The sequence below is a fragment of the Lagopus leucura genome, unplaced genomic scaffold (assembly GCF_019238085.1).
Source record: "Lagopus leucura isolate 7727_CA_CO unplaced genomic scaffold, USGS_WTPT01 Super-Scaffold_100054, whole genome shotgun sequence".
In the NCBI taxonomy this organism is placed as follows: domain Eukaryota; kingdom Metazoa; phylum Chordata; class Aves; order Galliformes; family Phasianidae; genus Lagopus; species Lagopus leucura.
In genome coordinates, this window is record NW_024962300.1 from 61,043 (window position 1) to 87,209 (window position 26,167).

The 26,167-nt window shown below is 55.9% G+C and overlaps 2 protein-coding genes across 7 annotated transcripts in view; both read left to right on the forward strand.

The window, feature by feature from the left end:
- CTCF (CCCTC-binding factor) overlaps positions 1-6,349 on the forward strand; it is a 29,732-nt gene extending 23,383 nt beyond the window's left edge. For all 3 annotated transcript variants that reach the window (XM_042886097.1, XM_042886095.1, XM_042886096.1), the window contains 4 exons: positions 947-1,129; positions 1,591-1,726; positions 4,186-4,353; positions 5,518-6,349. In XM_042886097.1, the coding sequence (XP_042742031.1) occupies positions 947-1,129; positions 1,591-1,726; positions 4,186-4,353; positions 5,518-5,699 (669 nt within the window). In that variant the 3' untranslated portion in view covers positions 5,700-6,349. The remainder of the gene's footprint in view (positions 1-946; positions 1,130-1,590; positions 1,727-4,185; positions 4,354-5,517) is intronic.
- Positions 6,350-8,874: 2,525 nt separating this feature from the next.
- On the forward strand, positions 8,875-26,167 carry CARMIL2 (capping protein regulator and myosin 1 linker 2). Of its 4 annotated transcripts, none has more exons than XM_042886078.1 (40): positions 8,875-8,962; positions 9,915-10,006; positions 10,133-10,183; positions 10,319-10,378; positions 11,333-11,454; positions 11,722-11,819; positions 12,054-12,124; positions 12,574-12,647; positions 12,990-13,065; positions 13,134-13,222; positions 13,511-13,605; positions 13,926-14,012; positions 14,120-14,232; positions 14,348-14,425; positions 14,565-14,641; positions 14,717-14,821; positions 14,988-15,057; positions 15,186-15,267; positions 15,470-15,566; positions 15,828-15,885; positions 16,397-16,569; positions 17,030-17,098; positions 17,359-17,452; positions 17,522-17,617; positions 17,734-17,862; positions 18,372-18,485; positions 18,652-18,827; positions 19,036-19,123; positions 19,483-19,602; positions 20,566-20,632; positions 21,421-21,626; positions 22,908-23,011; positions 23,398-23,794; positions 24,059-24,178; positions 24,404-24,440; positions 24,557-24,625; positions 24,744-24,989; positions 25,066-25,167; positions 25,247-25,339; positions 25,418-26,167. In XM_042886078.1, the coding sequence occupies exons 1-40, from the start codon at positions 8,923-8,925 to the stop codon at positions 25,591-25,593; spliced, it is 4,311 nt and encodes a 1,436-aa protein (XP_042742012.1). In that variant the 5' UTR covers positions 8,875-8,922; the 3' UTR covers positions 25,594-26,167. The 4 variants fall into 4 exon arrangements, with proteins under 4 accessions (XP_042742012.1, XP_042742014.1, XP_042742013.1 ...); XM_042886080.1 differs by having other exon boundaries at positions 23,401-23,794; XM_042886079.1 differs by having other exon boundaries at positions 14,123-14,232.

A 26,167-nucleotide genomic window follows, 5' to 3' on the forward strand; every position in this document is an offset into this window, starting at 1 on the left:
GTGCTGCTGGCACCCCTCAGGAGCTTCAACTCGCAAAACGTGAGGGAGGAGCCTTTGCTGTGAAGTCGGTCTGGCTGTCAAGATCATAGAATCATAGAATCACCAAGGTTGGAAAAGATCTCAAAGCTCATCCAGTCCAACCGTTCGCCTATTATCAACAGCTCCCGCTAAACCATGTCCCTCAACACAACATCCAGCCTTTCCTTCAACACCCCCAGGCTCGGTGACTCCATCACCTCCCTGGGCATCCATTGCAGTGCCTGACCACCCTTTCTGAAAAGTAATACTTCCTCATGTCCAGCCTGAATCTCCCCTGCCGTAGCTTGAAACCATTTCCTCTGGTCCTATCACTAATGACACGAGAGAAGAGGCCGACCCCCAGCCCACTACAACCTCCCTTCAGGAAGTTATAGAGTGCAATAAGGTCTCCCCTGAGCCTCCTCTTCTCCAGGCTGAACATTCCCACTCCTTCAGCCTCTCCTCATATGGCCTGTGCTCCAGACCCCTCACCAGCTTTGTTGCCCTCCTTTGAACACGTTCCAGGGCCTCAATGTCCTTCTTGCAGTGAGGGGCCCAAAACTGGACACAGTACTCGAGGTGCAGCCTCACCAGTGCTGAGATGAAATCAGCTCTCCCTTTTTGAAAGGAGTGGGGTGAAGGAGGGTTCAGAGGCCTTGTCTCCTGGTGTGGTGCTCACCTATAGGGAGCCCCTCTAAGGGGGGTGAGGCACAGTGCTGATGTGTCTGTTGATAAAGAGTTGGTAGGCATCTATGGAATGGGAATAGCTGGGATTGAACGTGCTGTCAGTCAAGGTGTTCACCCCTTCCTGCAGAATCATCCTTTTTTGCTCTTAATGCAAAGTTTTGGGCTCCTCTTGACCAAAAATCAGCTCTTCTGTGTCTGTCTGAGTTCTCAGGTTACTTTTCATGTCCTGCTTGTCCCTCAGGAGCGGCACATGGTCATGCACAAACGGACCCATACTGGAGAAAAGCCTTATGCCTGTAGCCATTGTGATAAAACCTTCCGTCAGAAACAGCTCCTCGATATGCACTTCAAACGATACCACGACCCCAACTTTGTCCCTGCTGCCTTTGTCTGTTCCAAGTGTGGTAAAACATTCACTCGCAGGGTAAGGGAATACACTGTTATGAATTAACATTGTTTTGTTCTGGAGTGGAACGAGGGCTGGTGGGGAGGGGGCAACAGAGGAAGAACGACATGTTTCCCCAGAGGAAAGGGTGGTTGAGGTACAGTCCCTGTACCTCAATTTGAAATGGAGCACTTGCTTCTTTCTGGGAGGACACCTGGTATAATTCAGAACTGACATTGTCATATATTAAGATCAAAAGCAGTGCGAAAATTCAACTTCATTCATAGAAGTTATAATAAATAAATGAGTCGTTTTCACTAATTATTCTTCCTTTATTAAGAAAAAGCCCACAGACACACACACAGCAAAAACCACAACAAGTAGGTTATCGAAAATATGGTTATAAATATAGGGCCAGAGTGCTTGAAGTGCTTGGTCTCGATTTCAATGCATGCTTTGTTTTTTGTTGTGTTGTTTTGTTTTTTTCTTCCATGGAGTAGAACACAATGGCCAGACATGCTGATAACTGTTCTGGCCTAGATGGTGGGGAAGGAGAGAATGGAGGAGAGACAAAGAAGGGCAAACGTGGCCGAAAGAGGAAGATGCGCTCTAAGAAAGAAGATTCCTCTGATAGTGGTAAGAGCAGAGCTGAGAGCTGTGCTGAGAGCTGCACACCTGGGGTGCTGTTTGTTTGCCCGTTCTGTAGGTTTGTTCTGGTAACTGAAAGGTGTCTGTGGTTGGTAAGTTTAAAAAACAAAACGAAAAGACGGTCTATGATCAAGTACAGAGATGACTGCCTGTAGGGGATGGCACAGTTTCTGCCATCCTGTCCTTTTCTAGAGGCTAAGAAGTCAGGGGGGAAACAAAACACTTGTGTAGCCCCTTGCCTTGGCTGCACGGTCCCTGTTCTTCCTGCTATTGTGTGTGTTTTCAGCATCCCAAAAGAAGTGTGTTTCTCTGTGTGAAATGTCACACGTTCCTGCTTCTCTGCTGCAGGAAAGCACGTGGCATGTCTGAACAGCCAGCCCAGTGTTGAAAGGCTTGGCTGCTGCTGTTAGGAAAGGATGGGGACATCCAAGAGAACGTTAGAGAGAGTGCTGGTAAATTCATGGGCTGTTGTGAAAGACCTGCTGAGGGCTCAGGGGGCTGTTGGTGTTTTCCACCCGACATGTCTTTGCACTGATGTTGGGAAGGTGGCCACTGTGAGGCACCTGGCTTGCCAAGTCAAGTGCCAAAAGGTGAATTAAGTGCAGCTCAAAATAGAGTGACTGCTGTCTACAAGCTTCTCCAGAACAGGGAGGCAAACTGTTTCTGCAGATAGACTGCTTGCCTTCACTGAGGTATTCTTGATGAAGGAGAAGCTCATAGTCTGTCTTCCTGCTGGAAGAAAAACCATCACATCTTCAGCAAGAAAATCCAGATGGGGTGTAAAGACCGACCAGATCAGAGATAATTCTCCTAAATTAGTATTGCAAAGCAGTCTTTCATCTGAAGTCCTTTATGTAATTAATGAGGGGATGTAGGTAGGGAACGTATCTGAAAATCTGATGTGACAGACAGGTTTTACAGGAGGACCTTGGACAAGTGTGGTTAAACTGGTGGTTGTGCAAACCCTGACAGCAAAGCTCTAATAAGAAGTCATTTCTTAAAGTCATGTTTGTACAGATATTTGGGAACGGTGTGTTGTAGTCCACTGGATAAAGTGTGGGTAACTAATAGTTCATGTAAAGCATGGCAGGATTTAGGGGGCAAAGTAAAATAACCATCTGGATAGAAACTAATTAAAACCAAGGGATTCTGGAGTGTCTGCTTGTAGTGTTTGGTTTGTAGGCTTCTAGTTGATAGGGTGGGTGTGGGTTTCAGACCAGTTTGTGGGGAAGCTGGTCACAAGTCATGCTTGTCAGGTGAGCCGATGGGTCTGGAGTGCTTGTGGCTCAGACTGCCTGCTGATGCAGCTCCTTCAGCCTCAGATGAGCTGCCAAGTTTGGGCTGACTTCCTCAGGAGTCATCTGATGGAGAAGCGATTCACCAGCAGGAGCTGAGTAGCAATAAGAAAGCAGTTCTAACTACGTTCAGCTTTGGCATTTGGCTTTCTTATCTCTTGATCTGCAGCTTCAGGAGTTTCTACAAGTGCCACGTTTTCTAGAAGATGGTGAGCAGAGCTGTGACAAAGCAGGCCCTTGTGATGAGTCACCTTGCTCACGTGCAGGGTGCCCTGAGCACAGTGATGGTGCCAACTGTGGTAACTTTAGGGAGTGCTTGGAGGTGGAGGGTTTGGAGTGATTAGCTCAGTTCACAGTGTAAAAGCTGCAAGAAGATACAGCTTGCTGTGCGGCTTTGGATTGGAATCAGTTCCAGAGTGCAGTAAAATGCAGAGCTGGATGGGAGCTGCGTGGCTTTAAAATATACTGTAGTGGGCTCGCTTGCCTTTTGTTCACTGGTTGGTATGCTGCTGTTTGGAAAGCACAGTGTGTGATCTGTAGAACTGTGTTCACCTCTGGTGTTTGAGAACCCCCCAGTCCTGGGTGGTCCTGTCACATTCAACTTAAGGTTTTCAGTTCTTGGAGGTAAGTTCCTTCTAGGGAGCTGCAGTGCTGGTTTCCCACTCGTTTAACAACAGCAACAACAGATAGATATGGCACTGTTGTTTCTGGAGGGCTGGGACTTGCTTTTGGATCACTCTCGAGTTCTGGGATGTGTCATAGAGACACTGCAGTTCCTGCTGCCAGGTGAAGTCTGTTGGAAAACATATCCAGGTGGCACTTTTGGGATCTGATGGTTCCTAATGAGCGTGGAATTGCCCAGCAGCCTGTTACACAGGCTCCCATCCTGCCATTGGCTCTCTGAGCTCCTTCAGAGGAGCTTTTATTGCATAGCCTAACGTAGAAATAAAAAACACTTGCCTAAATGGCAATTCCTTGCCTCTAAGGTGAAGTGACAGGCTGACATCCACGCCACCAGCTTCTTGGCAGGGAAAATGAGCATTTTGTTCTGACTCGACTCCTTGTGGCTGAGGATTTGGTGGTTCTTCTCTGTAAGCAGGTATTTCAGTCTTGATTGAACTGAAGTCTGACTCGATCCAATGCTTCTTTTAGAGGAAAACGCTGAACCAGATTTGGATGATAACGAAGACGAAGAGGAGACAGCAGTAGAAATTGAGGCTGAACCAGAAGTTGAGCCGGAGGCTCCTGCACCACCTCCCAGTAAGAAGAGGAGAGGGAGGCCACCAGGCAAAGCTGCCACCCAAACAAAACAATCCCAGCGTAAGTCACTTGTTGTGCTGCTCAAACTGCTTTTGTCCTTTGATTGGACCATTCTTCTAAGAGAGCTGCTCCTCTCAAGGGAGCTTATTTAAAAAAAAAACAAAACAAAACTTGAAAAAATTGCACTTGTCTGCTTTGCAAAGGCTGCACCGTTGGCTTGAAATGAATTGCGAGTGCTTTCTGGTCGTGAGGAAGCAGGGTTGCTTCAGACTATGCAAAAAAGAAGAGGATGTGTTTTTCTTCAGTATTATCCCAACTCACAGATGTCCAAACTGCTATTGCACAGTTACTGCTTATGTGACTCTGTACAATCACTGTGGCATTCTTAGCACAAACGAGCGTGCTTCAGGGTTGCATTTCTGAGTGTGCAGATGTAGCCTCAGCTCTCCAGAGAAGAGAAATCAATAAGTGCAAAGCCTGAGTTAAAAATACTGGGAACAAGGCAGAAGGGGCAAATCCCCTTTCCTGCAGAGGGTGAGAGCTGCCCGGGGGCCTGGCTGTCTGCTCAGTGCTACAGTGTGGCCTTCCTGCATAGCAGCCTGCAGAAACTTCTCATGCTGACGCAGTCACAAGTGTGACTGGACTTCCCTCAGTTGGAAGCTTTGCTCTTCACTGTGTGTGAAGAGGGGCTGCTCTGATCTGCTCCGTGCACATCTGTTGTTGGCTGCTGTGCAAGATGCATTGTTTGAATGTGGTCTTAAAGTTGCAGCCTACATTTGTACTATTAGCACATCTTCATGCAGGGGTGAGGAAATTCTTTACTATGAGAGTGGTGAGGTGCTGGAACAGCTGCCCAGAGCGGCTGTGATGCCCCATCCATCCCTGGAGGTGTTCAAGGCCAGGTTGGATGGGGCCCTGGGCAGCCTGGGCTGCTGTGAAATGTGGAGGTTGGTGGCCCTGCGTGTGGCAGGGGGTTGGAGCTTCGTGATCCTTGAGGTCCCTTCCAACCCTGGCCATTCTGTGATTCTGTGGGATGGGTTTGTAGATGAGTGAAGAGGCTTGAGTCACTCTCCCCTGAAGTGGGAATGCCTTCATTGTGGGTCTCACCTTCTTTTTCCATACGAAAGCCCTAAGTGTGTACTGAGAGGTGGTCTGATGAGAACAGCTCTGAAGCTGGCTAAAAAGCTGTTTTCCTCTCTCCCCCTTTGTTTTCTGCCCCTCCAGCTGCAGCAATCATTCAGGTTGAAGACCAGAACACTGGTGAAATCGAAAACATCATAGTTGAAGTAAAGAAAGAACCTGATGCAGAAACAGTAGAGGAAGAGGAGGAAGCTCAGCCTGCTGTAGTGGAAGCTCCAAACGGAGACCTCACTCCTGAGATGATTCTCAGCATGATGGACCGGTGATGGAGGAGGACCACGCCGGATACTGAACTGCCCTGGGCTGTGTTTAAGCGGCTCAAATCTATTTTTCCTTTTACCTTTTTTTCTTGGCTTTGGGAAATGCATCATTTTAGACCATTTTACCAAACATACTGGGAAATAAAACTTCAAAATGATGTTAGAATGTGATTTAACTAGAACTTGCTGTTTTATGTTAGCATTACAGGATCATGGAACATTAGGAAATGCTTCGGAGTCCATGAGGGTTTCCCGTGAGGTGCTCGATTGGTTTTGTTCTCAGCTGCATTGTAAACAGGCTCCTCGGACGGCCAGCTTTACGTGCAACGAGTTTTATGAGACACAAGTGGAAGCCTTGAGTAGAACGTGTGGTAAACCACTCCGGACTTTGCCCTTCCAGATCCCACAGTCCTTGAGCCTCCTTCTCTCAGTAGTGTTTTTAACTGTAAATGCAGACTTGGGAGGGTTCTAGACTTTTTAAATGTTTTTTGCTTTCCCCCCACTGACTAGCTCTGGTTCTCCAAGTCGGCTGCACACGGTAGTTTTGGCATGCTCCAACTGGTTTCTGTCCTTTTAATATGCTTTGCTTTCTGCAAAGCATTTCTGTAATGGTCAAGCTTTGTAAATAACTTTTTTTTTTTTTTTTTTACATTTTAATCTTTTTCCATTAATTAATTAAGAGGTATGCAAACAAAAATACAGTTGAAATAAACCCCCTGGTATTTTAATTCCTTTTGAACTAAGTGATGAGAGGATCAATAGTGTAAATGTTGGAAAGGCTGTTGATAACTGATCCCACAGAGGAGATGTGTCCCCAGCGCTATGGCTTGTGGAACAGCAGAAGCCCACGGGTGAAGGCTGGTCTTAAAGCACACAAAACCAGCGTTGGAAACATGTAAGGAACCTTCTTTTTGAGTTATAACCTCACGACTACGTTTTCTTTGCTCTATCTTGTAGTTGTATTTTGTGTTGATGAATCCTTTGTTAAGACAGAAGTGATTTTAAGTGGGTCACTGCAGCCCTCAAAAACCCGGGCCGGGCAATTTTAATAGGTCAGTAATTACACAATTTTGGATCTCTAATAAAGACAAAAGGAATAATGTGAAATACAAATGATGCCTGTATATGAAACTGTCACATGTTAAAATATGTAAGCTTTTTATAGAGCCTCAGTCTTGCTGATTTCAAACAAATTTTTCTTCTATGTATCGCTTTTAAGAGAGCTATCAGTTTAGCTATCAGACTCTAGGTTGATGCATTTTTGTACTTAGCTGTACTGTGTGATATTTTTCATTATTTTAGGAAGCCAACACGGGAAAAAAAAAAATACTGTTATAAAATATGTAATGGGGTTTGAAAGCTGGGAAGGAGAATATACTGCTGTACAGCTAATAAATAATAATGGATTAACGTGTGTGCTTGCTGGCTGCTTTCTTTGGGCTGCACAGCCCCTCCTGGAAGGCTGCAGGACAGTGGGAGCAGGGGGCAGCTGTCGCTGTGCTGCTGGTTCTGCTCTTGCTGTGGGTGTTCCTCCCCCCAAATGCAGGGTGGTGGGGTGAAATCACGGTGCTGTCAGCTGGGGGTTGTGCAGGTTGTACCTTACAGCTCGGGAGAGAGGGCGGCCAAGAGGAGGCTTGAAAGCTGGCCTGGCTGCTCGCTGATCTGATGGCTCTGGGGCGACCTCACAGCAGCCCAGCTGAGGGTGTGGATGGGAGCAGTGCCTGGGAGCATCCTCCTTCACCCAATCTGTCACCTCGTGCCTTGCTGACCTGGTTTCTGTGTGTGCTCACTCACTGTGCCTTGCTTTACGTTCAGTTTGAGCCCGGCCTTCTGGCACGGGCACCTGATCCCAACTGCTGGCAGCTTCCACACTCAGAGGGACTGATTCCTGCTGTGCTACAGCCGAGGTGTCAGTGAGGGGTAAGAAGCACCAGCTGTGGCTTTCTCTTTGGCTTCTGTGGGAGAAAAACTAACGACCTCTTCTACTCTTGTCCTCACAAGGCTTCTGGAGCAGGAGGAGCTGCAGCTAAGGAGAAGGCTATGCTGCTGTTTAACAGAGCAGGACATGGAGAACGTGGAAGAGAGATCAGGGTATTCAGTGATGCTCTTCTATTGCTGCTTAGTGACCTGGAGCCCAAACCTAATGGCAGCCTGAAGGATGCATCTGAGGGTGCTGAGGAAACCACTGTGAGGCCGTGGTCCATCAGCTTTGAAACCTCCTTGTTGACCTGAGGAGGTCTGTGATACCTGGAAGAAGATCCTACCTGTCTTCAGGAAGGGTAAGAAGGAAGATTTGGGGAACTACAGTCAGATCACACTCACTTTTGTTCTCGAGAGCCAGTGAGCCTGCTGTCCTGTCGTCCTGGAAAAGCCGTAGATCCAGACAGGACCACCCTGGGCTGGCCATGGCTGCTGCTCTTCCTTTTCCTGAGGTGACAAGGCTCTCAGGAAGGCACAAAGGTACGAAGCTGCCGTGTGTTGTGGATGGGCTCTGCAGACAGCCATCCCTGTGTGGGCATTGCTTCCTGCCTTTGCTTTTATGCTGAAGATTTGTTTCAAAAACGCTGCAACCTCGGGTGTCCACAGCACCACTCTGGTGGTGGCTGCTGAGCCAATGCTGGCAAACGTTGGGCCTGAAGTTCTGCGGCTCTGCTCCATCCAGGAGTGCTTCTATGGTGGAGTCTGTGTGGAGCCTTCCCTGGGAAAGTTTGCATTGCTCCAAACAGGCAGCCCTGCTTTTTGGGGCACCAGCCATGGCTGGCCAGGGGGGCACCGTAATGTGATCGACAGCAACACCCGTCTACATCAGCAGTCCCTCCAGGTGCCCAACACGAGCAGGATGACTTCTCCATGCTGGGAGCAGCTCTTCTCACCCTCACCACTCACCTCCATCTGCCAAGGGAGTAACATGTTCCCAAAACCAGTCTCTCTGTAGGGCAGGAGGACACCAGGGAGCCTCCGAGCTGGAAGGCGCTGCTCACAGCCCCCTTGTGAGCTCAGAGATGCTCTCAGGGTCTCGCTCTCAGGGTGCTGCGTGGGCTGCAGGCTCCGTCGCTCTCATCTCTCATCTCTTGCTGGTTGGGTAAATCTTGCCTGACGGGGCAGGAAGAGGCACCGAGTGCAGCGAGGGGGAGGAGGTGCTGCCAATCGGTAACCTCAGTGCTTCCTCCCAGCACTGAGCGGGGGCTGTGCTGGAAGATGCTGCCCTGACCCCACCGCTCGCCCCGCCATGGCCGTGTGCCCCGGGGGGATCCCTGCTGAGCTGCAAGGTAAGCGATGCTGTGCTGTGGGTCACTGGTGGCACAAGGCCTCCTCGAGCCCACGGCTGCACTGGGGGTGGCAGAGCTGCTTTCTGCTCCTCATGGCCCGCGGCCACATCTTAGGGAGTTCTGAGCAGGTTCGCTTGTGCTTGCCAAACCTTGCTTGTTGAGGACGCTGCTGAGGCCAAAAGTGTCCCCGAAAAGCCAGGCTGCAATCTCAAGGATGTGCTTCTGTGCAGCTCCCACTGGCCATCGGGGTTTGTTGGTGGTGGGGTTCCCAGGGGGGCAGGGAGGGCTGCAGAAGCAATGATGCAATGGGGACCTGTATGTGCTGCTTTTGCCTTCCTTGGGTGCTGACCAAGACAGCAGAGTCCCCATGGACACAGATAGAAACCCACCCCTACGGGATGGGTGTGCAGAGATGGGGCTGGGTGAAACCATGCAGCGCAGGGACGCGAAAGCCAAGCGAGAGCTTTGACAGAGGAGCTGTGGGTGCAGGAGCTCTGCCAGCAGCAGGGCTCAGTGTCACCACCACAGCTCTGGCTGCTTTGCATGGGGGTTGTGCTCGTGGTGCTGCCGTCCGCCTCTGAGCAACGGAGACAAAGATTGCAAACACAACAGGGCCAGCACGTGCAGTGACTGATGCATGTTGTGGCCAAGGGGGTTTCCAAAGGAACGCATGGGCAGAACTCAATTCTGGGCGTCCCACAGGGAGGGCAGGGCTCAGCTAGACAGGATCAGTGTAGGACAGTGTGGTTCTGCATCCCACTGGTGAGCAGGGATGGTTTGGTGGGGTTATGGCCCACCTGGAAGGATGCAATGGGGTGCTGCTGTGGGTCAGGGGAGCTGGATGCCAATGGTATGTGTGCCTTCGGTGCTGCCTCCTGGCATGGGGGGGAGAGGATTGCTGTGGGCATGCAGGGCAGCCATACGAGGGTAACTCGTATCACAATCCTTACAGAGGGCATCGCCGCCTCCCTGGGGGCAAAGCAGATCCTCCTGCTCAAAAGCGTGCAGCTGCAGGTGAAATCCAAGTATGACGACTTCATTTTGGTAGGTGCAGAGTCCCATGTGGTGTCCCTTTGCATTTAGCCTGAAACAGGGCCTAAAATCCACGTGGGGGGAGACTACTGCAGTCTGCATCGTTTGCATCCATCACACTGATTTCCCCCTATCTAGGTGCTGACACCCTGGCGAGCCTACGTGCTGCTGGCTGTGCTGCCGGTCAGGGTGAGTTCTGAGCTCAGTCAGGAGAGCCCCTGGGCTGCAGTGTGGGGTGGGATGGGGGAAACGGGGGGCTGGCATGGGGCAGAGGACGGGTCCCATCCATCCACGCTGTGCTGCTCCAGTGCTCCCCTCCTGCAGGTGCACAGCAGCTTCAGCTTCCTGGAGGTGAGGGACATCACTGTGCGAGAGCCCAGCGTGGTGAGTGGCACCGCAGGGGGACCCCATGGGGCTGGGGACAAGCATGGCTGCAGCCCCGGCTGTGACGGCTGCTCCTGTTCGGTGGGGACAAGGTGATAAAGTGTGGCTGGCTTAACCCAGGCGAGGCCAAATTTAGCCAGAGTGTGTTTTAAACCCCGCTAATCCTCTTAGAGCCGGGCGGCAATGCAGCGGGGACGGAGCGCGGAGAGGAGCGGGGCGCTCTCCATGGGACGCCTCAGCCGAACGCGGGGCTGTGGTCCCCGTTGGCATCCAATCTTCATTTTGCTCTTTAAAATGTTGTCAGAAAGGAGCATTGCTCGTTAAAGCGTTGTTCCAGCTCTAAATGGGGCTCCTGCCTGGGCCCTAGCAGCAGGCTGCAGATCTGAGCTCGGGGAGAGAGCAGAAAGCCCAGCACCTGTGCTTGGCTCGGGAGCACCGAGCAGCCCGCAGGCGGTCCCAGCAGATCGCCGTGTCTTCCTCCTGCGGCTCAGCCAGCCTGTAATTAAATCAGAGAGAGCGTTGCCATGGGATCTGGGAGGAGCCGAAAGCTAAAAAAAGGCCTGGAAACCCAATTAGAGAAATTCAGGGAGGAAAACTTCATTGGGGGCTGCTCGGTGTAGCAAGGGGGCAGGGGGATTTCTTGCAGATGAATGGCTGCGGGACCTTGGGCACTAAACCAGCATCATCCTGCAGCTGCTGCAGGTTAAGCACTCTTCCCTCCCTGTTTGGGGCTGCTTTTATACTGAACCTGGGGTTCTGATGCCTTATTCTGGCACATCACGTCATCTTTAACACAGTTCATCCCATCCACCTGGTGCTCTCAGCCCCAGCCGGTGCAGGCAGAGGGGATGATGAGCAAAGGCGAGTGCCTGGCTGCTGTCACTGCCGTGCCTGAGGGCTCAGGGACACTGCCAGCATTCCCAGGCATCTCCCATCCTTTGGACAACTCTGCAGGTTGCCATAGAAACAGATACATCCTCGTACGCCTTCCGGCTCATGTCCTTCGATGACTTGGAGCAAGTCGTTGTCCATGTCACCATGTCACTTAAGAAGGTCTTTCCAGACTCATCCCCTGGGTAAGGCTCCCCTGCTCCTCAGGGTTTGTCATGTACGCATCCGATGGGTCGTGTCACCTATTTGCTCAGAAAGATCCAAAATATAGGCTGGGTCCTTGCACTAGGAGAAAGCCACACTGATGGAGGCCAAATGAGTGCCCTGTTCCATCCTATCACTCAATCACATTGGGACAAATGTTTCTGGTCACCATCTGAGCTTGGCACAGGGCTCATAGCTGGTGGGGATGCCCTGCCAGCCCCCCAGCATGCCCTCCTGCCCTTCTCCAGGACACTGCTCAAGAACTCACCCCCCAACCTGTACGAGAGGATCCGGATGGTCACAGATTCGCTGGAGGAAATGCTGCAGAGCAACCAGGGGCCCTGTGGTAAGCACACAGCCCGTCCCATGGGGCAGCAAAAAAGGGACAGGGCATGCAAGGATGGAGAGCCAGGGTGCCACCCTCCCCATCAACGCAGCTATGGACCAGACAGGATGCTCTGGTTCCACTAAAGAGGGACAGGAGAGCCCTGCCTTCCTTCTCCTGCTTTCTGCCCATCTCAGGGGTCCTTTGCGTGTTTCCTTGGGAAGCACTGCTGGCAATGCTGCCTTCTCTTTGCAGGTGGCTTTTCGGAGACGTACGCTGCGTTATGTGATTACAACGGCTTTGCCTTCCGTGAGGAGATCCAGTGGGTGAGCCTCCCCCCACCACAGAGCATCCCAACGTGCTGGGAGGGCAGGGGAATGGGATGAGGTGGGATCCCCCTGGGTTCCTTGCAGGGCTGGGGACATCCCAGCATCCCCATGGAGAGCAATCCATGGGACAGCTGTGCAGGGACCAGTGCAGGTCAATAGGGTGCCCACAAGATGGATGCCCCATCCTTGGAGACAGTTGAGGTCAAGCTGTCCCCTTGTCCTGGCGCACAGTGACCACCCCGAGTCCCCATTTCCACCACAGCGATTCCTATTTCCCTCTGGCTTCTTCTGGCCAATATCCAGGGCCAGGGAGCCACCAAGCAGTGGTGAAGGTTCCCATCCATTTGGGACACGTGCCTTGAGTCTCAGGGGACATCTGTGTCTGCGGGGCACTGAAGGTGCAGGAGTGGCACTGAGCCCCTTCTGTACGTCTGTCCCTTGAGCAGGATGTGGACAACATCTACCACGGCCAAGACTGCCGGGAGTTCAACCTGCTGGACTTCAGCCACCTGGAGAGCAGGTGAGTCCCTCTGCAGCACCGCCTCGTCCCCATCCTCAGCACGCATCTGCAATCTCTGCTTGCTTCCTCTGAGCCCACGCAGCCGGCAGCCCCGTCCCATGGGGCAGGAGGCTGGGCAGCCTTCGCTTTGAGCCCTTACATGAGCCTGGCAGCCCTGTGCTGAGGTGTGAGCTGAAGGCTCGCACCACTCGGGCGTTTCCCTATGCAAAGCAGCCGGCTCTGCTCACAGATGCGAAGCTCTGCATGAGCCCTGCCACCTGCCCCCGTCTCTGCTCTCACGTGGGTCGGAGCCACGTGCTTGGGGATGGATGTGGGGGGCTGCAGCACTCTGTCACCCCACAGGGACGTGGCGCTCAGCGTGGCCGCCTTGTCCTTCAACCTGTGGTTCACAAAGCTCTCCTGCAAGGACTTCAGGCTGGTGAGTGTCCGCACGGGGAGCTGGTCTGCCCTCAGGGCTGGGAACTGAGCAGCTTTGTGCCCTTGCAGAACCAGGAGATCGCCGAGCAGCTGCTCTACATGCTGAGCAAGTCGGTGATGCTGGAGGAGCTGGTGCTGGAGAACAGTGGGCTGAGGGGGTAAGGGGAGTCCTCACCTCCGCAGTGCAGCCTGGGCACCTCGATACAAAGACATACAGTTGTTAGAGAGCCTCCAAAGGAGGGCTGTGAGATGGGGAGGGATCTGAGGGCACTGTGTATGAGAGAGCTGAGGGCTCTGGGTCTGTTTGGCGCAGAGCAGAGGAAGATGAGGGGAGGTCTCTTGGTGACCTACAGCCCTGCACAGGGATTGGATGCCCCATCCCCTGCCCTCAGAAGGCTCCGTTATTGATTGGTAATTCTATGGGGTGGGTGTCCTCCTCTCCACAGTGACTTTGCTCAAAGGATGGCTCAGGCCCTCAGCAGACATCCCGAGTCTGTCCTGCACACCATCAACCTCGCTGGCAACCAGCTGGAAGACAGAGGTACTCCATGGGGTGAATCCAAGCCCACACAAGCTGTGGTTTGATCCCACATCCCAGCCCTTCACCCGTCATGGAGTGGTTTGAGTTGGAAGGGATGTTAAAGGCCAGCTGGTCCCACTCCCTGCACTGAGGGGGGTCACCCACAGCTCCATCAGTGCTCAGAGCCGTGCAGCCTGACCTTGGCTGTCTGCAGGGATGGGGAAGCACCAGCTCTCTGGGCAACCCTTTGCCCGTGGTGGTACCCACAATGCCCAACTTCCACATGATGTGGGTGCTTGCTTGTGCTGGCAGGCATTGAGGGCTTGTTCTGTTCTCCCCAGGGATAATTGCTTTCAGCCGGCTCTTTCAGGAGAGACCCAGGGGCCTGCAGAGCCTCAACTTGGCCAGGACAACGCTTACTGCTAAAGGTACAGCCAAGCAGAACTCCTGGAGAGGCTCTGAGGAGCCTTGTGAGGATGTGATGATGTGGGATGCCATGTCCTACTGCCCGAACCCATCTCTCCCTCCACCCAAGCAGGGATGAGCGCGCTGTGCCAGGCACTCGCAGCCAACGAAGCCATCAGCTCCTCTCTCCGGCACATGGACCTCTCAGGGAACCCTGGCAGCCTGGCCATGGAGGACACCAGTGTGAGCATGGGGTGGGAGATGCCACCAGGAGCAAGGAAGCACCTGGGACCATCAGTGCTGGGGTTGTTGGGATGGAAAGCGTGGTCCTGGGTGATGCTGACCTTCTCTCTTCCAGAGCTTGCAGAGCCTCCTGGGCCGGTGCAGCTCGCTCACACACCTCAGCCTGGCTGCCACTGACTGCTCTCTGGACACCGTGAGTCCAAATCCCGTGCTGTGGCCTCATGGAGAAGCTTGGAGCTGATTTTCTCCATGGGGGTTCATCGCCACTCTTCCCTTTCTGGTCCATTTTGGGATTGTACTCTGTCTGATTTCTCCTTGATGCCATTCTGCAGCTCTTTGGGGCACTGGTCCATGGATGCTGTGCCAGCCTGGTCCATCTGGATCTCTCCAAAAACATGTACTCACATCGGTGAGCCCTGGGCCATGAGGTGGAGTGGGGAGCCAGTGATGGCAGATGATGCCATTCTGTGTCCTTCCTTTCCAGAAGGGTGAAAACCATCTCTCCCAGTGTCAAGCAGTTCTTCAGTCAGGCCTGTGCACTCAGGCACATCTCCATGGCGGGGACCAAGCTGCCTCCAGATGCTGTCAGGTATGGGGTGGGATTGGAATTGGGATCTGCTGGTGGGGGGTGGACGGATTTGGGGTGGACGTTGGTCCTGGTGATCACACTTGGAGTCTTTCAGGGATGCTGGATGGGGCCGTGAGGGGCAGAGCCTGTGTTGCTCATACTGAGGGTGGCTTTGGTGACTTTTTAGGGCTATGCTGCAAGGACTGGCGTACAACAGCCACATCAGCGACCTGCACCTGGATCTTAGCAGCTGCGAGGTGAGGGCAAGCACCCATGGGTGCCATATGTCCATGCCCTGCACACCGTGGGGCCAAGTGACCGTCCCGACGGCAGCCTCTCATTCGCAGGGCTCCCCTTGTACTGACGTCTTGCTGTTTGTTCCAAGCTGAGGTCGGCAGGAGCTCAGGTCATCCAGGACCTCATTCCCGATGCCACTGCCATCAGCGACCTGGATCTGTCTGACAACGGTGGGTTGCCCTTTCCTCACCCAAGTTGTCCTGCCTTGGGCTGCTCCTCAGCTTGTAGAAGATGAGCAGTGTCCCAGCAGGCACCTCACCCCCAGAGCTGCACACCTATTTCAAAGGCTTGCTGCCCTCACAAACTCTCCAGCTAAGATGTATTTATGGGCTCTGTGAAGCCATGTATCCCTTTGGCTGTCTGTGCCCACAGGCTTTGACTCTGATATGGTGACGCTGGTGCTGTCCATTGGCAGAAGCAAGTCCATCCGGCACGTCTCTCTGGGAAAAAACTTCAACATCAAATCCAAGTGAGTGCCACCTGCAGTGCTTTGTCCCTGGGCTGAGATCTCCTCTGCCACCATGCATCCATCTCAGGTCTCCATCCTCATCCGGGCCCTGGGTTGGTGGGGAATGTCAGTCATCCCCTACCCATCCCTTGGAAACACAACGGGAAGCCCAATCCCTGTAGGACCACATCTTCACCCAGTGTGGGCAGGAGGAGAAGGGCTGGCTCTGCTGACTGACCCAGCACCCGTGGGTGCATGCATTACCTCCTGCCTCCCCCACAGGGATGGGCTGCTGGATGTCCTGCACCGCATCGTCCAGCTGACCCAGGAGGATGACTGTGTGAGTACAGCGTGTCCCAACCACCCCCCGTGTTCCTGTCCTCAGTTTCCAAGCAACATCCATCCCAGGTGCACCCAGCATGCCGGCCGGGCTCCATCGAGCATGGGGTGGGAGCGTTGATCCCTCTCCTCTACCACTGTCTGAGCTTTGCTTTTCTCTTCCTCCATCCAAAGCAGATGCTCAGATGGAGAAGCGAAAGCTTCTGTTTGGAAGGTGGGAGAGGGAAGCAGGAGAGCCCGTGCCTGTCTGAAGGCGCAGAGGAAACGCATGGTGTGACCTGGCTGTCATCCAGCTTCCCACAACCGCCTCTTTCCTCCTCCCTGCCAGGCACTTGGGCTCAATCCTCAGCGCATCCTGAGCACTCATTGCTCTTGGATGTTGGCGTGTGCTTTTTGGATGCTGGCGTAGCGTGGGCTGCTATGGCAGCCAGCAGCCTGCACAGGGCAGGGATGATCACCCAGGTGTGCTGTGACTGTGACAGCCACGTTTCCCTTCCTGTTCCCCCACTCAGCCCCTCCATTCCCTGTCTGTGGCCGAGTCACGCCTCAAGCTGGGCACCAACGTCCTGCTGAGCGCCCTGGGCAGCAACACCAGCCTGACCACACTGGACATCAGCGGCAACGCCATGGGGGACACCGGTGCCAAGATGTTGGCCAAGGCTCTGCAGATCAATACGAAGCTCAGGTAGCAGCAGGGCTATGCATACCTCCTCCTTTGGTGTGCTTTGCACGGTGGTGGCTGTGGTTGAGATGCCAAAGCCACTGGAGGATGCTCCTTGTGACCACAGACCTGGCCCTGCACAGTTCCTGGCCAGTGGGCAGGAGCTGTGGCCAGATCTTTGTTTTGTACCAGCCAGCTGGTGGTGCTGGTGACAAATATGTGACATACAAAGGGCAGAAGAGCAGCTGAATAGCATCCCTACATAGTGGCCCTGCACCATCGTGTGCCAGCTTTTTGCTTCTGTACAGCCCAGCAGGCTACAGCTAGACTCATGCAGTTACTGTCCCACTCTGCTCTGTCATTCAGTTCCTAAAATGTCACTTTTGGACTAAATCCTGCATGCAGAGAGACAGCAGCTGCAAGTGAGAGGTCACGTGCAAGGCTGATGTCCTGCTTGCCAGGCTCATTCCTGTCCTCTTCTCAGGACCGTGGTGTGGGACAGGAACAACACCACTGCCCTCGGACTCCTGGAGGTGGCTCAGGCTTTGGAGAGGTAAGGATGGAGCAGTGTGGTTCTCCCAGCCAGCTGTCACCATGCACCAGGATGTCACTGTCCCCAGGGGCTCTTGTCTCCAAAAGCATCACACGAAGTACCAGCGGGTTGTGTGCAGTGATGGTGGCATCCAGAGCTCTGGGGCTGGTTGGGATCCAGCTTTCCTAGGACCCGCAGGGGATTGTGTCCCAGCGGGCTGCCCTGCTGGGGTCCGTGCCCTTGGGGCAGCGCTCTCCGCTCACCCCACCTCTGTCTGGCAGGAACTACACCCTCAAATCCATGCCCTTGCCAATGAGCGATGTGGCACAGGCGTACCGGAGCAACCCCGAGAGGACAGAGGAGGCTGTGCACAAGGTGGGACAGAGGGTTGGGGTGGGGACCGGGGCTTGGGTTTGGCTGCTCACGGCCACCTGCACTCCGCAGCTCCAGTCCTGCTTGGCGAGGAACCAGACACGGCGCGCCCTGCCCACGCAGACCTTCCGGCTGCAGCAGGGCATCCTGACCTCCTCCTCTGAACAGGTGAGCGTTGCCCCATCCGTCATCCTCCATCACCCTCAACGTTCCCTCGTCTCCACCACACGCTCCTCTGGGAGGCAATGGGGACTGGCTGGTGATACGGCTCCTCTGCGCTGCAGATGGTGAATGAGATCTGCTCGAGTGTGCAGAAACACGTCGACATCCTGAGCTCCTGCCCGGGCAGGGAGATGGAGGCAGACATCCTCTGTGCTGAGGAAGCCATCAGGAATGCTAACCTGGCCGTCAGTGTGAGTCTGCATGAGGACAACGAGAAAACGCTTGGCCTGTGGGATTTATGTTCATATCAAAGTGGTTTATTGATTCATTGATGGCATAATTAACTGGCAGCCAGTGCCTATTGCTATCGTCAGCACGACGGCTGTGTGTGAGCGAGTGCTTGCAAAATATTCGGGAAGAGCTACAGAATTTGGAACTTCCCTCTGTAACAAGTCCTCAAACCCTCACCTGCATAGGATGGTAAGATGGTTTAGGCTGGAAGGGACCTTGAAGATCATCCAGTTCCAACCTGCTGCCTTAGGCAGAGTTGCCGGCCACTAGATTGAGCTGCCAAGAGTTCCATCCAACGCATCTCCTGTCCTTGCTTCTGGGGCTGTAGGGAGATAAAGCAGGACAGCACCAATGGAAACCCCAACAGATCACCTGCCAACGCTTTTCCATGGGTGTATGCTTCCCAAGGCCAAGCAGAGCCAGGGTGCCATGGGATGGATGACTCACGGGTTCTCTCTCCTCACCACAGATCTTGCCCATGTTGTACGAAGCAGGGAATGCCCCACACCAGAGCGGCAAGCTGCAGCACAAGCTGGAGTGCCTGGTGGAGGAAGCATCGCAGACCTGCGGCCGGGAAATCCAGGTGGGAACACGTGGGGAGCTGCTGGGCTGGGATGCTCATCCACCCAGTACAAAGATCCAAGGACACGTCCCTTTTTACCACCTCCACCACATCCACGGCGTCTCCTGGAATAAGCAGGAGAACACAGCTCCTGTTGAGCTGCCCCAAACGCCCCTTTCCTCCCCAGGCCATCATGCAGGCGGTGCTGGACGCAGCGCATAACCTGTGCCCCCCCATAGTGCAGAAGAGCGGGGCGAGGGACCAGCTGGTCAACGCTATGTCAGAGCGCATCCACCTCCAGGAGCACCTCAACCTCAGCGCCATCCTGGACCAGATGGTCACCGACGTCTTCAGCAAGCTGAAGTATGGGTGTTGTGCCTTTGGTTGGCACACTGGGGATGGGGACTGGAGAAACTCCAACAACGTGATGCTCCATCCTTGGATCCGGTTTGGGGTTTGGCCACGGGGTGATGTTCCTGCTGGAGCGTCGTGGTGGGAGGGCTGTGGGCTCCATCTCGCCTTGCTGCATGGGGTCCTATGGCACCCCTGACACATCTCTCCCTGCTCCCAGTGAGATCAAGCTGTCCGTCACCGCTGCTGTGGCCGACTGCATCGTGGATGCTGTCCTGGGAGATCTGATGGCTGCTCAGTGCAAGCTGGTGAGTGTCCATGTGTCCCCACAGGGAAGATGTGGCACGGGGGGCTCTGAGCAGGCACCACCTGAGCACGATGAGCATTGATCTGCTATCCACAAAGCGAAATGATCCCCACCAGGCTGTGGATCCTCCAGGGTCATCTTCTCCCAGCGTGGCTGCAGCAGAGTTAAGGTTTCATGGCTCCTCCACACCCCATGGAGAAGCGTGCTGGGTGTAGGATGGACCCGGCACCTGGGCCAGGAGCACCCGAGCTCTGCAGCCAGCTAATCAGCCCTAAATCCCCCGCAAATCCCAGCCGCGGGCAGGGAGCAGAGCAGCACTGCAGCGAGAGGGATAATTTAAGCGCTTCCTAATGGTTTTAGGCAGAGAGCCTCCCCACGCATGGGCCGGACCTCCTGGAGCCTGCTGAGGATGATGCTGCTGTGCCGGCACGGGGCAGGAACCCCTCGGAGCTCACCGAGAGAGGCTTCACAACGGAGGAGGTAGGGCTCCGTCCCAGTGACCCCGCTGCTGCATGACAGTACCCACGGGCTTTTATCCGCCTTAAGGGATGATGCTAGGCTTAGAGTCGCTGCCTCTGCAGGCTCAGGCAGCCTGTGGCACCTGGGGCACATCCCTGCCATGTCCCACGCTGCTCCCATCCCTCCTGGCACCCATAGCACGTAGGTGACGTGGGGTCTGGCACCTTGGCCATGTGGGTGGGTTATTTGGGTTCCAGGGATGAGCTGGGCCAGTGCAAAGGGTGCAGCCTTGGGGGTGGAGGGGTGATTATGGGGCAGAGGTGGCCGAGTCCCATCGTCCCAGCAGGGTGCTGGATGATCCGTGATGATGGATAACCCATGGTGGTGATGGGTGATCCATGAACGATGGATGACCTGTGGTGATGCTCAGAGGGCTGGAGCACCTCTCCTATGAAGAAAGGATGAGGGGTTGGGCTGTTTAGCTTGGAGTAGAGAAGGCACTGGGGAGACCTCACAGCAGCCTTCCTGTACTTGAGGGAAGCCTACAAGCAGGAAGGGATCCAATCTTCTACAGGGCCTGATAGTGATAGAACAAGAGAAGATGGCTTTAAACTAACAGAGGGGAGAAGCAGGTTAGATGTCAGGAGGAAATCCTTCACTCAGAGGGCAGTGAGGCACTGGCACTGCTGCCCAGAGCTGTGCGTGCCCATGCCTGGAGTTGCCCCAGGACATGGATGGGCTCTGGGCAGCCTGAGCTGGGGGCAGGGGGCAGCCAGCCCTCCCCAGCAGGGAGTTGGAGCATAATGGGCTTTAGAGGTTCCTTTCAACCTCAGACATTTGATGACTGATTCTATGATGAACATCATGGCGATGGAACACAGCCACGTCCCCAAACCACATGTCCCCCATGGCCTCCTTGGCTGTCCCCACACCACTGGTGACTGCAAACCACTACAGGCTCCCTCCTCCCTTGTCTCCTTGCAGTACAAGATGGCTCTGCGGAGGAAAAACAAACACTTCAGGAGCATTCGGCCCACGCTGACTGTGAGAAGTAAGGGCGCAGCGCAGGGGGCTCACACCATTAATTTGGGGTGCCATGGTGCTGCAATGCCTGGCTGACTCGGTGTGGGAGGATGCCCTGAGCTCCCTTCCAGGGATGCTGGCAGGGGTGGGAGGTTTGAGGACGTCTCGGGAGGCGTCCGTGTCTCCATTTGGGTCACAGGGATTGCATCCAGGGGGCTTTGCATGGAAGGGGGGGTCGCCCATGAGTGAGTGCTGCAGGGCGATGAGCTGTGCTGGCATATTTTGTGGGGTACAACCGGCTGCCACGTGTGGGCTGGCTGGGGGCAGCTGGAGCATGGCAGGACCTTGGATGGGGGGTGCTGGAGAAGGCACATGGCCTTTGGGTGACATTGGGTGCTGCGGTGCCTGCTGGAGCTCCCCAAAGCCTTGCATGCACATGGACCCCCAACATCCCAAATAACCCATATTGAGTGTAACCAGAGAGTGCTGGGACAGCACATGGAAGGGAGGCAGACCCAAAGCAAGCCTACCGGCCGCGACCCAGCCCTCTCCCCCAAACCCTAACCAGGCATCAGAGGAAAACATCGGGATCTGGCAGCTGCCGCTGCCTGCTCTGTGGGCATCACTGCAAGGGTCCCCGAGCATCCCTCCCTCCCTCCCCCTGCATCCCTGGGGGACCGCGCAGCGCCGTCGGCGTGGCAGCAGGATCCATCCCGGCTGCGCTGCACAGCTGACGCGCAATCTCTCCCCGCCGTCAGCAGCGCCGCGGCCGCGCGTTCCCCCCTCCCCACCGGTGGGCTTCTCGCCCTTCGCCAGGTCTCTCGGAGCTGGAGCTGCCGGCAGCCGGGAAGGCTCGTCCCGCTCCCACAAAGGATGCCGAGCCCTCCGCCGGCGCGCATCCCGGCACGCCGCCCGCCCAAGCCCTCATGGACCTGCCGACCGCCGGGGAGAGGCTGGAGCACTGCACCAAAGCCAGGCCCAGGCCCAACCGCCGGCACAAGCAGCCGCCCAGCAAGCCCACCGTAAGCACCGCCGCCGGGTCTTATTCCTGAGCGCTGGAGGGGGGGGGGGGAAGGTGGATGGGTGCCGAGTTGTTTTATTGTGATTATTATTTTCTCTCGTTGTGCTGATGAAGGGAGGTGGGATGCATCTGCTTTATTATTCTGTGCGTTGTGTGCCGGAGCTCAGAGGACGGGTCGGGGGCTCGGGCGCTCGCCCCTTGTTTATGAATCAGCGATGCAGAACTGCAGGAGGTGGGGCAGAGGCAGGGAAGAAGCCAGGGGCTGCGTCTCCCTCCATCCTTCTCCTCTGAACGTGCTCTTGTGTCTCAGGAATGAGCAGCAAAATGCAGCCCTACGCTGGGCTGGTGCTGGGGCTCGGCTCTGCCAACCCCAAAAGGCTGGGATGTGCTGGGCAGATGCTGCCTGCAGCAGTCCCCTTCTCCTCCAGCTGGGCTTGAAGCAAAATGCAACTTTTGGGTGCTCTGGTGGGGAGGCTGTCAGCCAGCCGGGTGCTGCCCCAGCAGCTCTGTCACCCTCTGGTGGGTGTTTCGTCACGCAAGAGGAACAGGGAAGGGATTTTTGGGGCACCCAAAGCCCACAAGGCAGTCGGTGGAAGCAGGATTGGATCCCAATGGCACCAGCTTGTGCCCTCAGCACTGAGATGCGGCAGTATCTGGCCACCCACCAGAAACAGCCTGGCCACAGCCACTGGTGTTAGGGGAGGAAGGGGAGGCACAAATCCAGCCACAAAGAGAAGGCACTGGGGATTGAGGCCACTGATGGAGAAGTGCCTTCTTCTGATCAAGAAATGCCACCAATGCTGTGCCACATGCTGGGGGCAGACCTTCCTCCACAGACAAATTCATTGCCCTGGCACGGAGATGGTGGCCTCATCTCCAGGGTCTCCCCCAGCACCAGCTCCATTGCCTGCTGGGGACAGGGATGTCCCTTTCTTGGGGCATACACCCCTGCCAAAGGCTTCCTTTCTGTGGGTCTGGGGTCAGAGACCTGGCAACGCTTTGGGAGAGCTTGGAACTGGCATGCAGCCTGGTCACAACACGATGGGGCTTTCTGATAGTGGGTTCCAGCACCCATCCTGCACCAGCACCCAGTGAATCTTCTTGGGAGCTAGTGGCTCTTCAGGGGGTAGATGTGGCACTGAGGCACATAGGGGGATGGGTTGAAATTGGACTTGATAGCCTTAGCCTTAATGATTCTATGATCTTGGTGCACTGGGGTTTTTTTGGCTGATGTCAGAGCTCAAAGACCCCACCTGTGGCTGAAGGCAGTGCCTGCCTGCAGGTACAGCCTGTGGCCCATGAGAACAGTGAGGACAGGAGCATCACCCGCGTGGATGAGGGCCTGGAGGACTTCTTCACCAAGAGGCTCGTCACCGAGGAGCTGCCGTAAGCCGTGGGGGTGGCTGCAGCCCTCAGCTGGGTCCCAGCACGCATCCGTCCCTGCGCATGGTGCCCCTGCAGGCCATGCTCTGGGCTGTCTTCACCCGCTGTGCTGGCTGAATGCTGAAGAGGTGCTGGGGAAATGGCACATTGTGCTCCAGGCACCCAGTGGGGCAGAGCTGCTGTCCCCATGGGGGTGTTTGCATGGGCACAGGGGTTGGGAAAGGCTGCGGTGGTGGCATCTGGAGGTGGTGATGGTGGTGGCTCTTGGTGGCCGTGGCTCCTGGTGGTGGTGGTGGCACCTGGCGAGAATGGCCAGAGCAAGGATCCATGATTTGGGGGGTATTAGGGAAAACACAGCCCTGTGCTGACCTTCCCTATGCTTCTTCCAGCAGCCCCACAGTGCTGCAGAGCGGCCCAGGCTCAGCCCCTCTGGCGTCCTCCAGCTCTCGCACCCTCAAGAAGAAAATTGGGAATTTTTTTGCTTTCAAGAAGCCCAAATCCAGCCGGAGCTCACGGTGTGAGAAGGAGCCCGAGGGCGGTGCGGCGGCCCCCAGGAGCAGGCGGTCGATGCTCAGTGACATTTTACGGGCTCCCAGCAAGGCGGGCGAGCCGGGCAAGGCTCTGAGCAAATCTGAGGAGGGGGCACTCAGCACCGAGCCTGAGCACAGCCAGACCCCTGAGGCTGCCCGCAGGATCAGGCCCAAGTACTCAAGGGAGGGCAAATCCCAGTCCCTCATCCTACTGCCTGGGGAGGATGAGGAGGCACTGGGGGTCAGGCAGGACAAGGTAAGCATCGCTCCAGCCGGTCCCAAAACGTCCTCTTGGATGACTGTCACTGGGCCAGGTGCTGTTTCTATCATGAGTGGTGGTGGAGGGACATTGGGTGACCCTTTCATTGCTCTTGGTGCTGTTCCCACCAAGAGTGGTGGTGGTGGTGGTGATGATGGGATAGGGTGGGGGCTTGAGGACCCTTGAGCAGTACCTGGTGCCCCTGGCACCCCCAATAGACCTGTGCACCCCTTGTCCTGCCAACATCCTTCTGCCCTACAGAAGAGACACCTGGAGAAGAGCGATGGGGAGCTGCCCAACTCCTTCGAGCAGCGTGTCCACATCATGCTGCACCGCATGGGTGTCACCAAGGGCCTGGTCACCGAGAGCAAGAAGCAGCAGGTGAGGCTGGAGCTTCTTGTGGGCAGAGCCTGCACCCACATGGGTGGTGGAGGTGGTGGTCCCATGGGGCAGATGACACAGAGCAGTGCTGTCACTGCTCGCAGCCACTTGTCCCATCGCTTGACCCCTACAGCGGGGACCACCTCTTGGGCTCCTGTGCACTGTGTCAGTCTGTGCATACCTGCCATACCCTCTAGCTGTCACCATTTCTCTTTTTCATTGCAGAGCAAAGACAGCGAGATCAAGAAGGCCGGTTCAGATGGTGAGGGGGCCTTCTTCCATCCCCGGGGCCCACCCTGAGAATCCTCACACGTGTACCCTGGGTTGGCTATGGGGTGATGAGCTCCACACCCTGAAGCCACTGGCCTGCATTTGCAGGGGACATCGTGGACAGCTCTGCGGACTCCCCACCGTCCCTGAAGGCTCGCACGCACTCCGTGTCCACAGGTACGTGGGGCAGCAGCGGGAAAGGGCAAGGTGAGAATGCCCAACCCAAGAGCCGTCACCCCGCCGTGGATCCATCCACCGGGGTCGCAGGGCTGTGCACTCATGCTCTGCCCCACAGATGCATCCCTGCGGGGTCCATTGGAGCCCAGTCCGGCCTGGAAGGCGTTGGGGCGGCAGCTGAATGCCGAGCTGACAGGTCTGGGCCGCGAGCAGCTCCGGCGTTGTTCAGCCAACCCTGAGCAGAGCGGGCAGCCGGCGTGCCACGAGGCCTGGAGCAGCAGCCTGCCACGGCCAGGCAGGAGCCCCGCTGGGGAGCCAACCACCGGCACTGCACCGCCCGCATCGCCCTGCTCCACTGCTGAAGGTACCCAAAGCACCACCGAGCCTCGGTGGCCGCCATCGGCCCCCGCTTTGTCCTCTGACGCCGTCTCTCATTGCAGACAACCACCTGACGCCGCGGCTGGCCGTGCTGGGCGCCCGCCGGGCTGTCTCGGTCCACGAGGAGCAGCTCAGGGAGCCAGAGTGCCTGGCGGAGCTGGGAAGTGAGTGAGAAACACGGCCTTCGTGCCTCGCACCTCCTGTTGTCCCCATGCTTTAACCGCCCGCTTGTGTTCCCCCCAGCTGCCACGATCCCCCTCCGTCTGCGGCGGTCGCCTGTGCTGAAACGGAGACCGGAGGCGAGCGGTGAGCCGAGGCCGGCGGCGGAGGCAGGAGGTGAGGAACGGGGCGGGCAGCCAGAGCTCCCTGTGCTGAGCCAAAGCTGCGCTCAGCCCGGCCTTTGTGGTTTTGCAGGCACCGCAGCGCAGGAGCGGCTGTGGGCTGTGCCGGATGAGACACGGACAGCAAGCAGCGCGTCGCATGGGGAGCGGCCACCAGCCGCAGCACAGACTGTTGTGTGTGCACAAGACTCAGCCGTAGACCAAAGAAGCCCTGTGCAGGGCCTCGGGGAGCCGGCCCTGGGACAGTGAGCCCCTGCATGCCGCCGCACTGTTCCCAATAAAACCCTGCAAGCGAGCGCACGGTGATGGGGTGATGAGCAATGGGGATGTAGGGCCGCTCGGCGCCCTGCGTCTGGGCAGCCTCACCGTCTCCTCGTGAAGGAAGCAGCCCAAGGGCATCGGCACAGAAGGACTGGGGCTGTCGGGCTGGACTCCGGCAGGGCACAGAGCTGCAGCCCCAGAGCCCCCATGAAGGGCGGAGGAGCACAGAGCACCATGCCCATCTCCGGCCCATGGGCACAGGCCGCTGTGCTGCAGGTGGTAGCACGGTTAGGACAGCTGCCCCTCCAGCACCCCGAGGCCCACGGATCTCGCAGCATGACCTCCAACCATCACCTTTCCAACCACTGCCCTGCCGCTCCCAGCTGCCACCAGCATCACCCCAAACCCCACTTTGGCTTTCTCCCGTGGCAACCGCGAGCAGATCATCTCCCCTCCACCTCTGGACCAAATGCATTCCCTGCACCGATGTTTACGACACAGAAGCAAGATGCTTGGTTGGTTTTTGGGTTTTTTTTTGGTTTGTTCCCCCTCCCCCTTCCCC

What these genes read in the sequence shown, in the direction of transcription:
- CARMIL2 (XM_042886078.1), top strand. Translation starts at nt 8,923, where the DNA reads ATGGCCGTGTGCCCCGGGGGGATCCCTGCTGAGCTGCAAG. An exon ending in GATCCCTGCTGAGCTGCAAG is followed by an intron (nt 8,963 to 9,914) that starts GTAAGCGATGCT and finishes CAATCCTTACAG; the next exon opens with AGGGCATCGCCGCCTCCCTG. An exon ending in TGGCTGCTCAGTGCAAGCTG is followed by an intron (nt 19,124 to 19,482) that starts GTGAGTGTCCAT and finishes TAATGGTTTTAG; the next exon opens with GCAGAGAGCCTCCCCACGCA.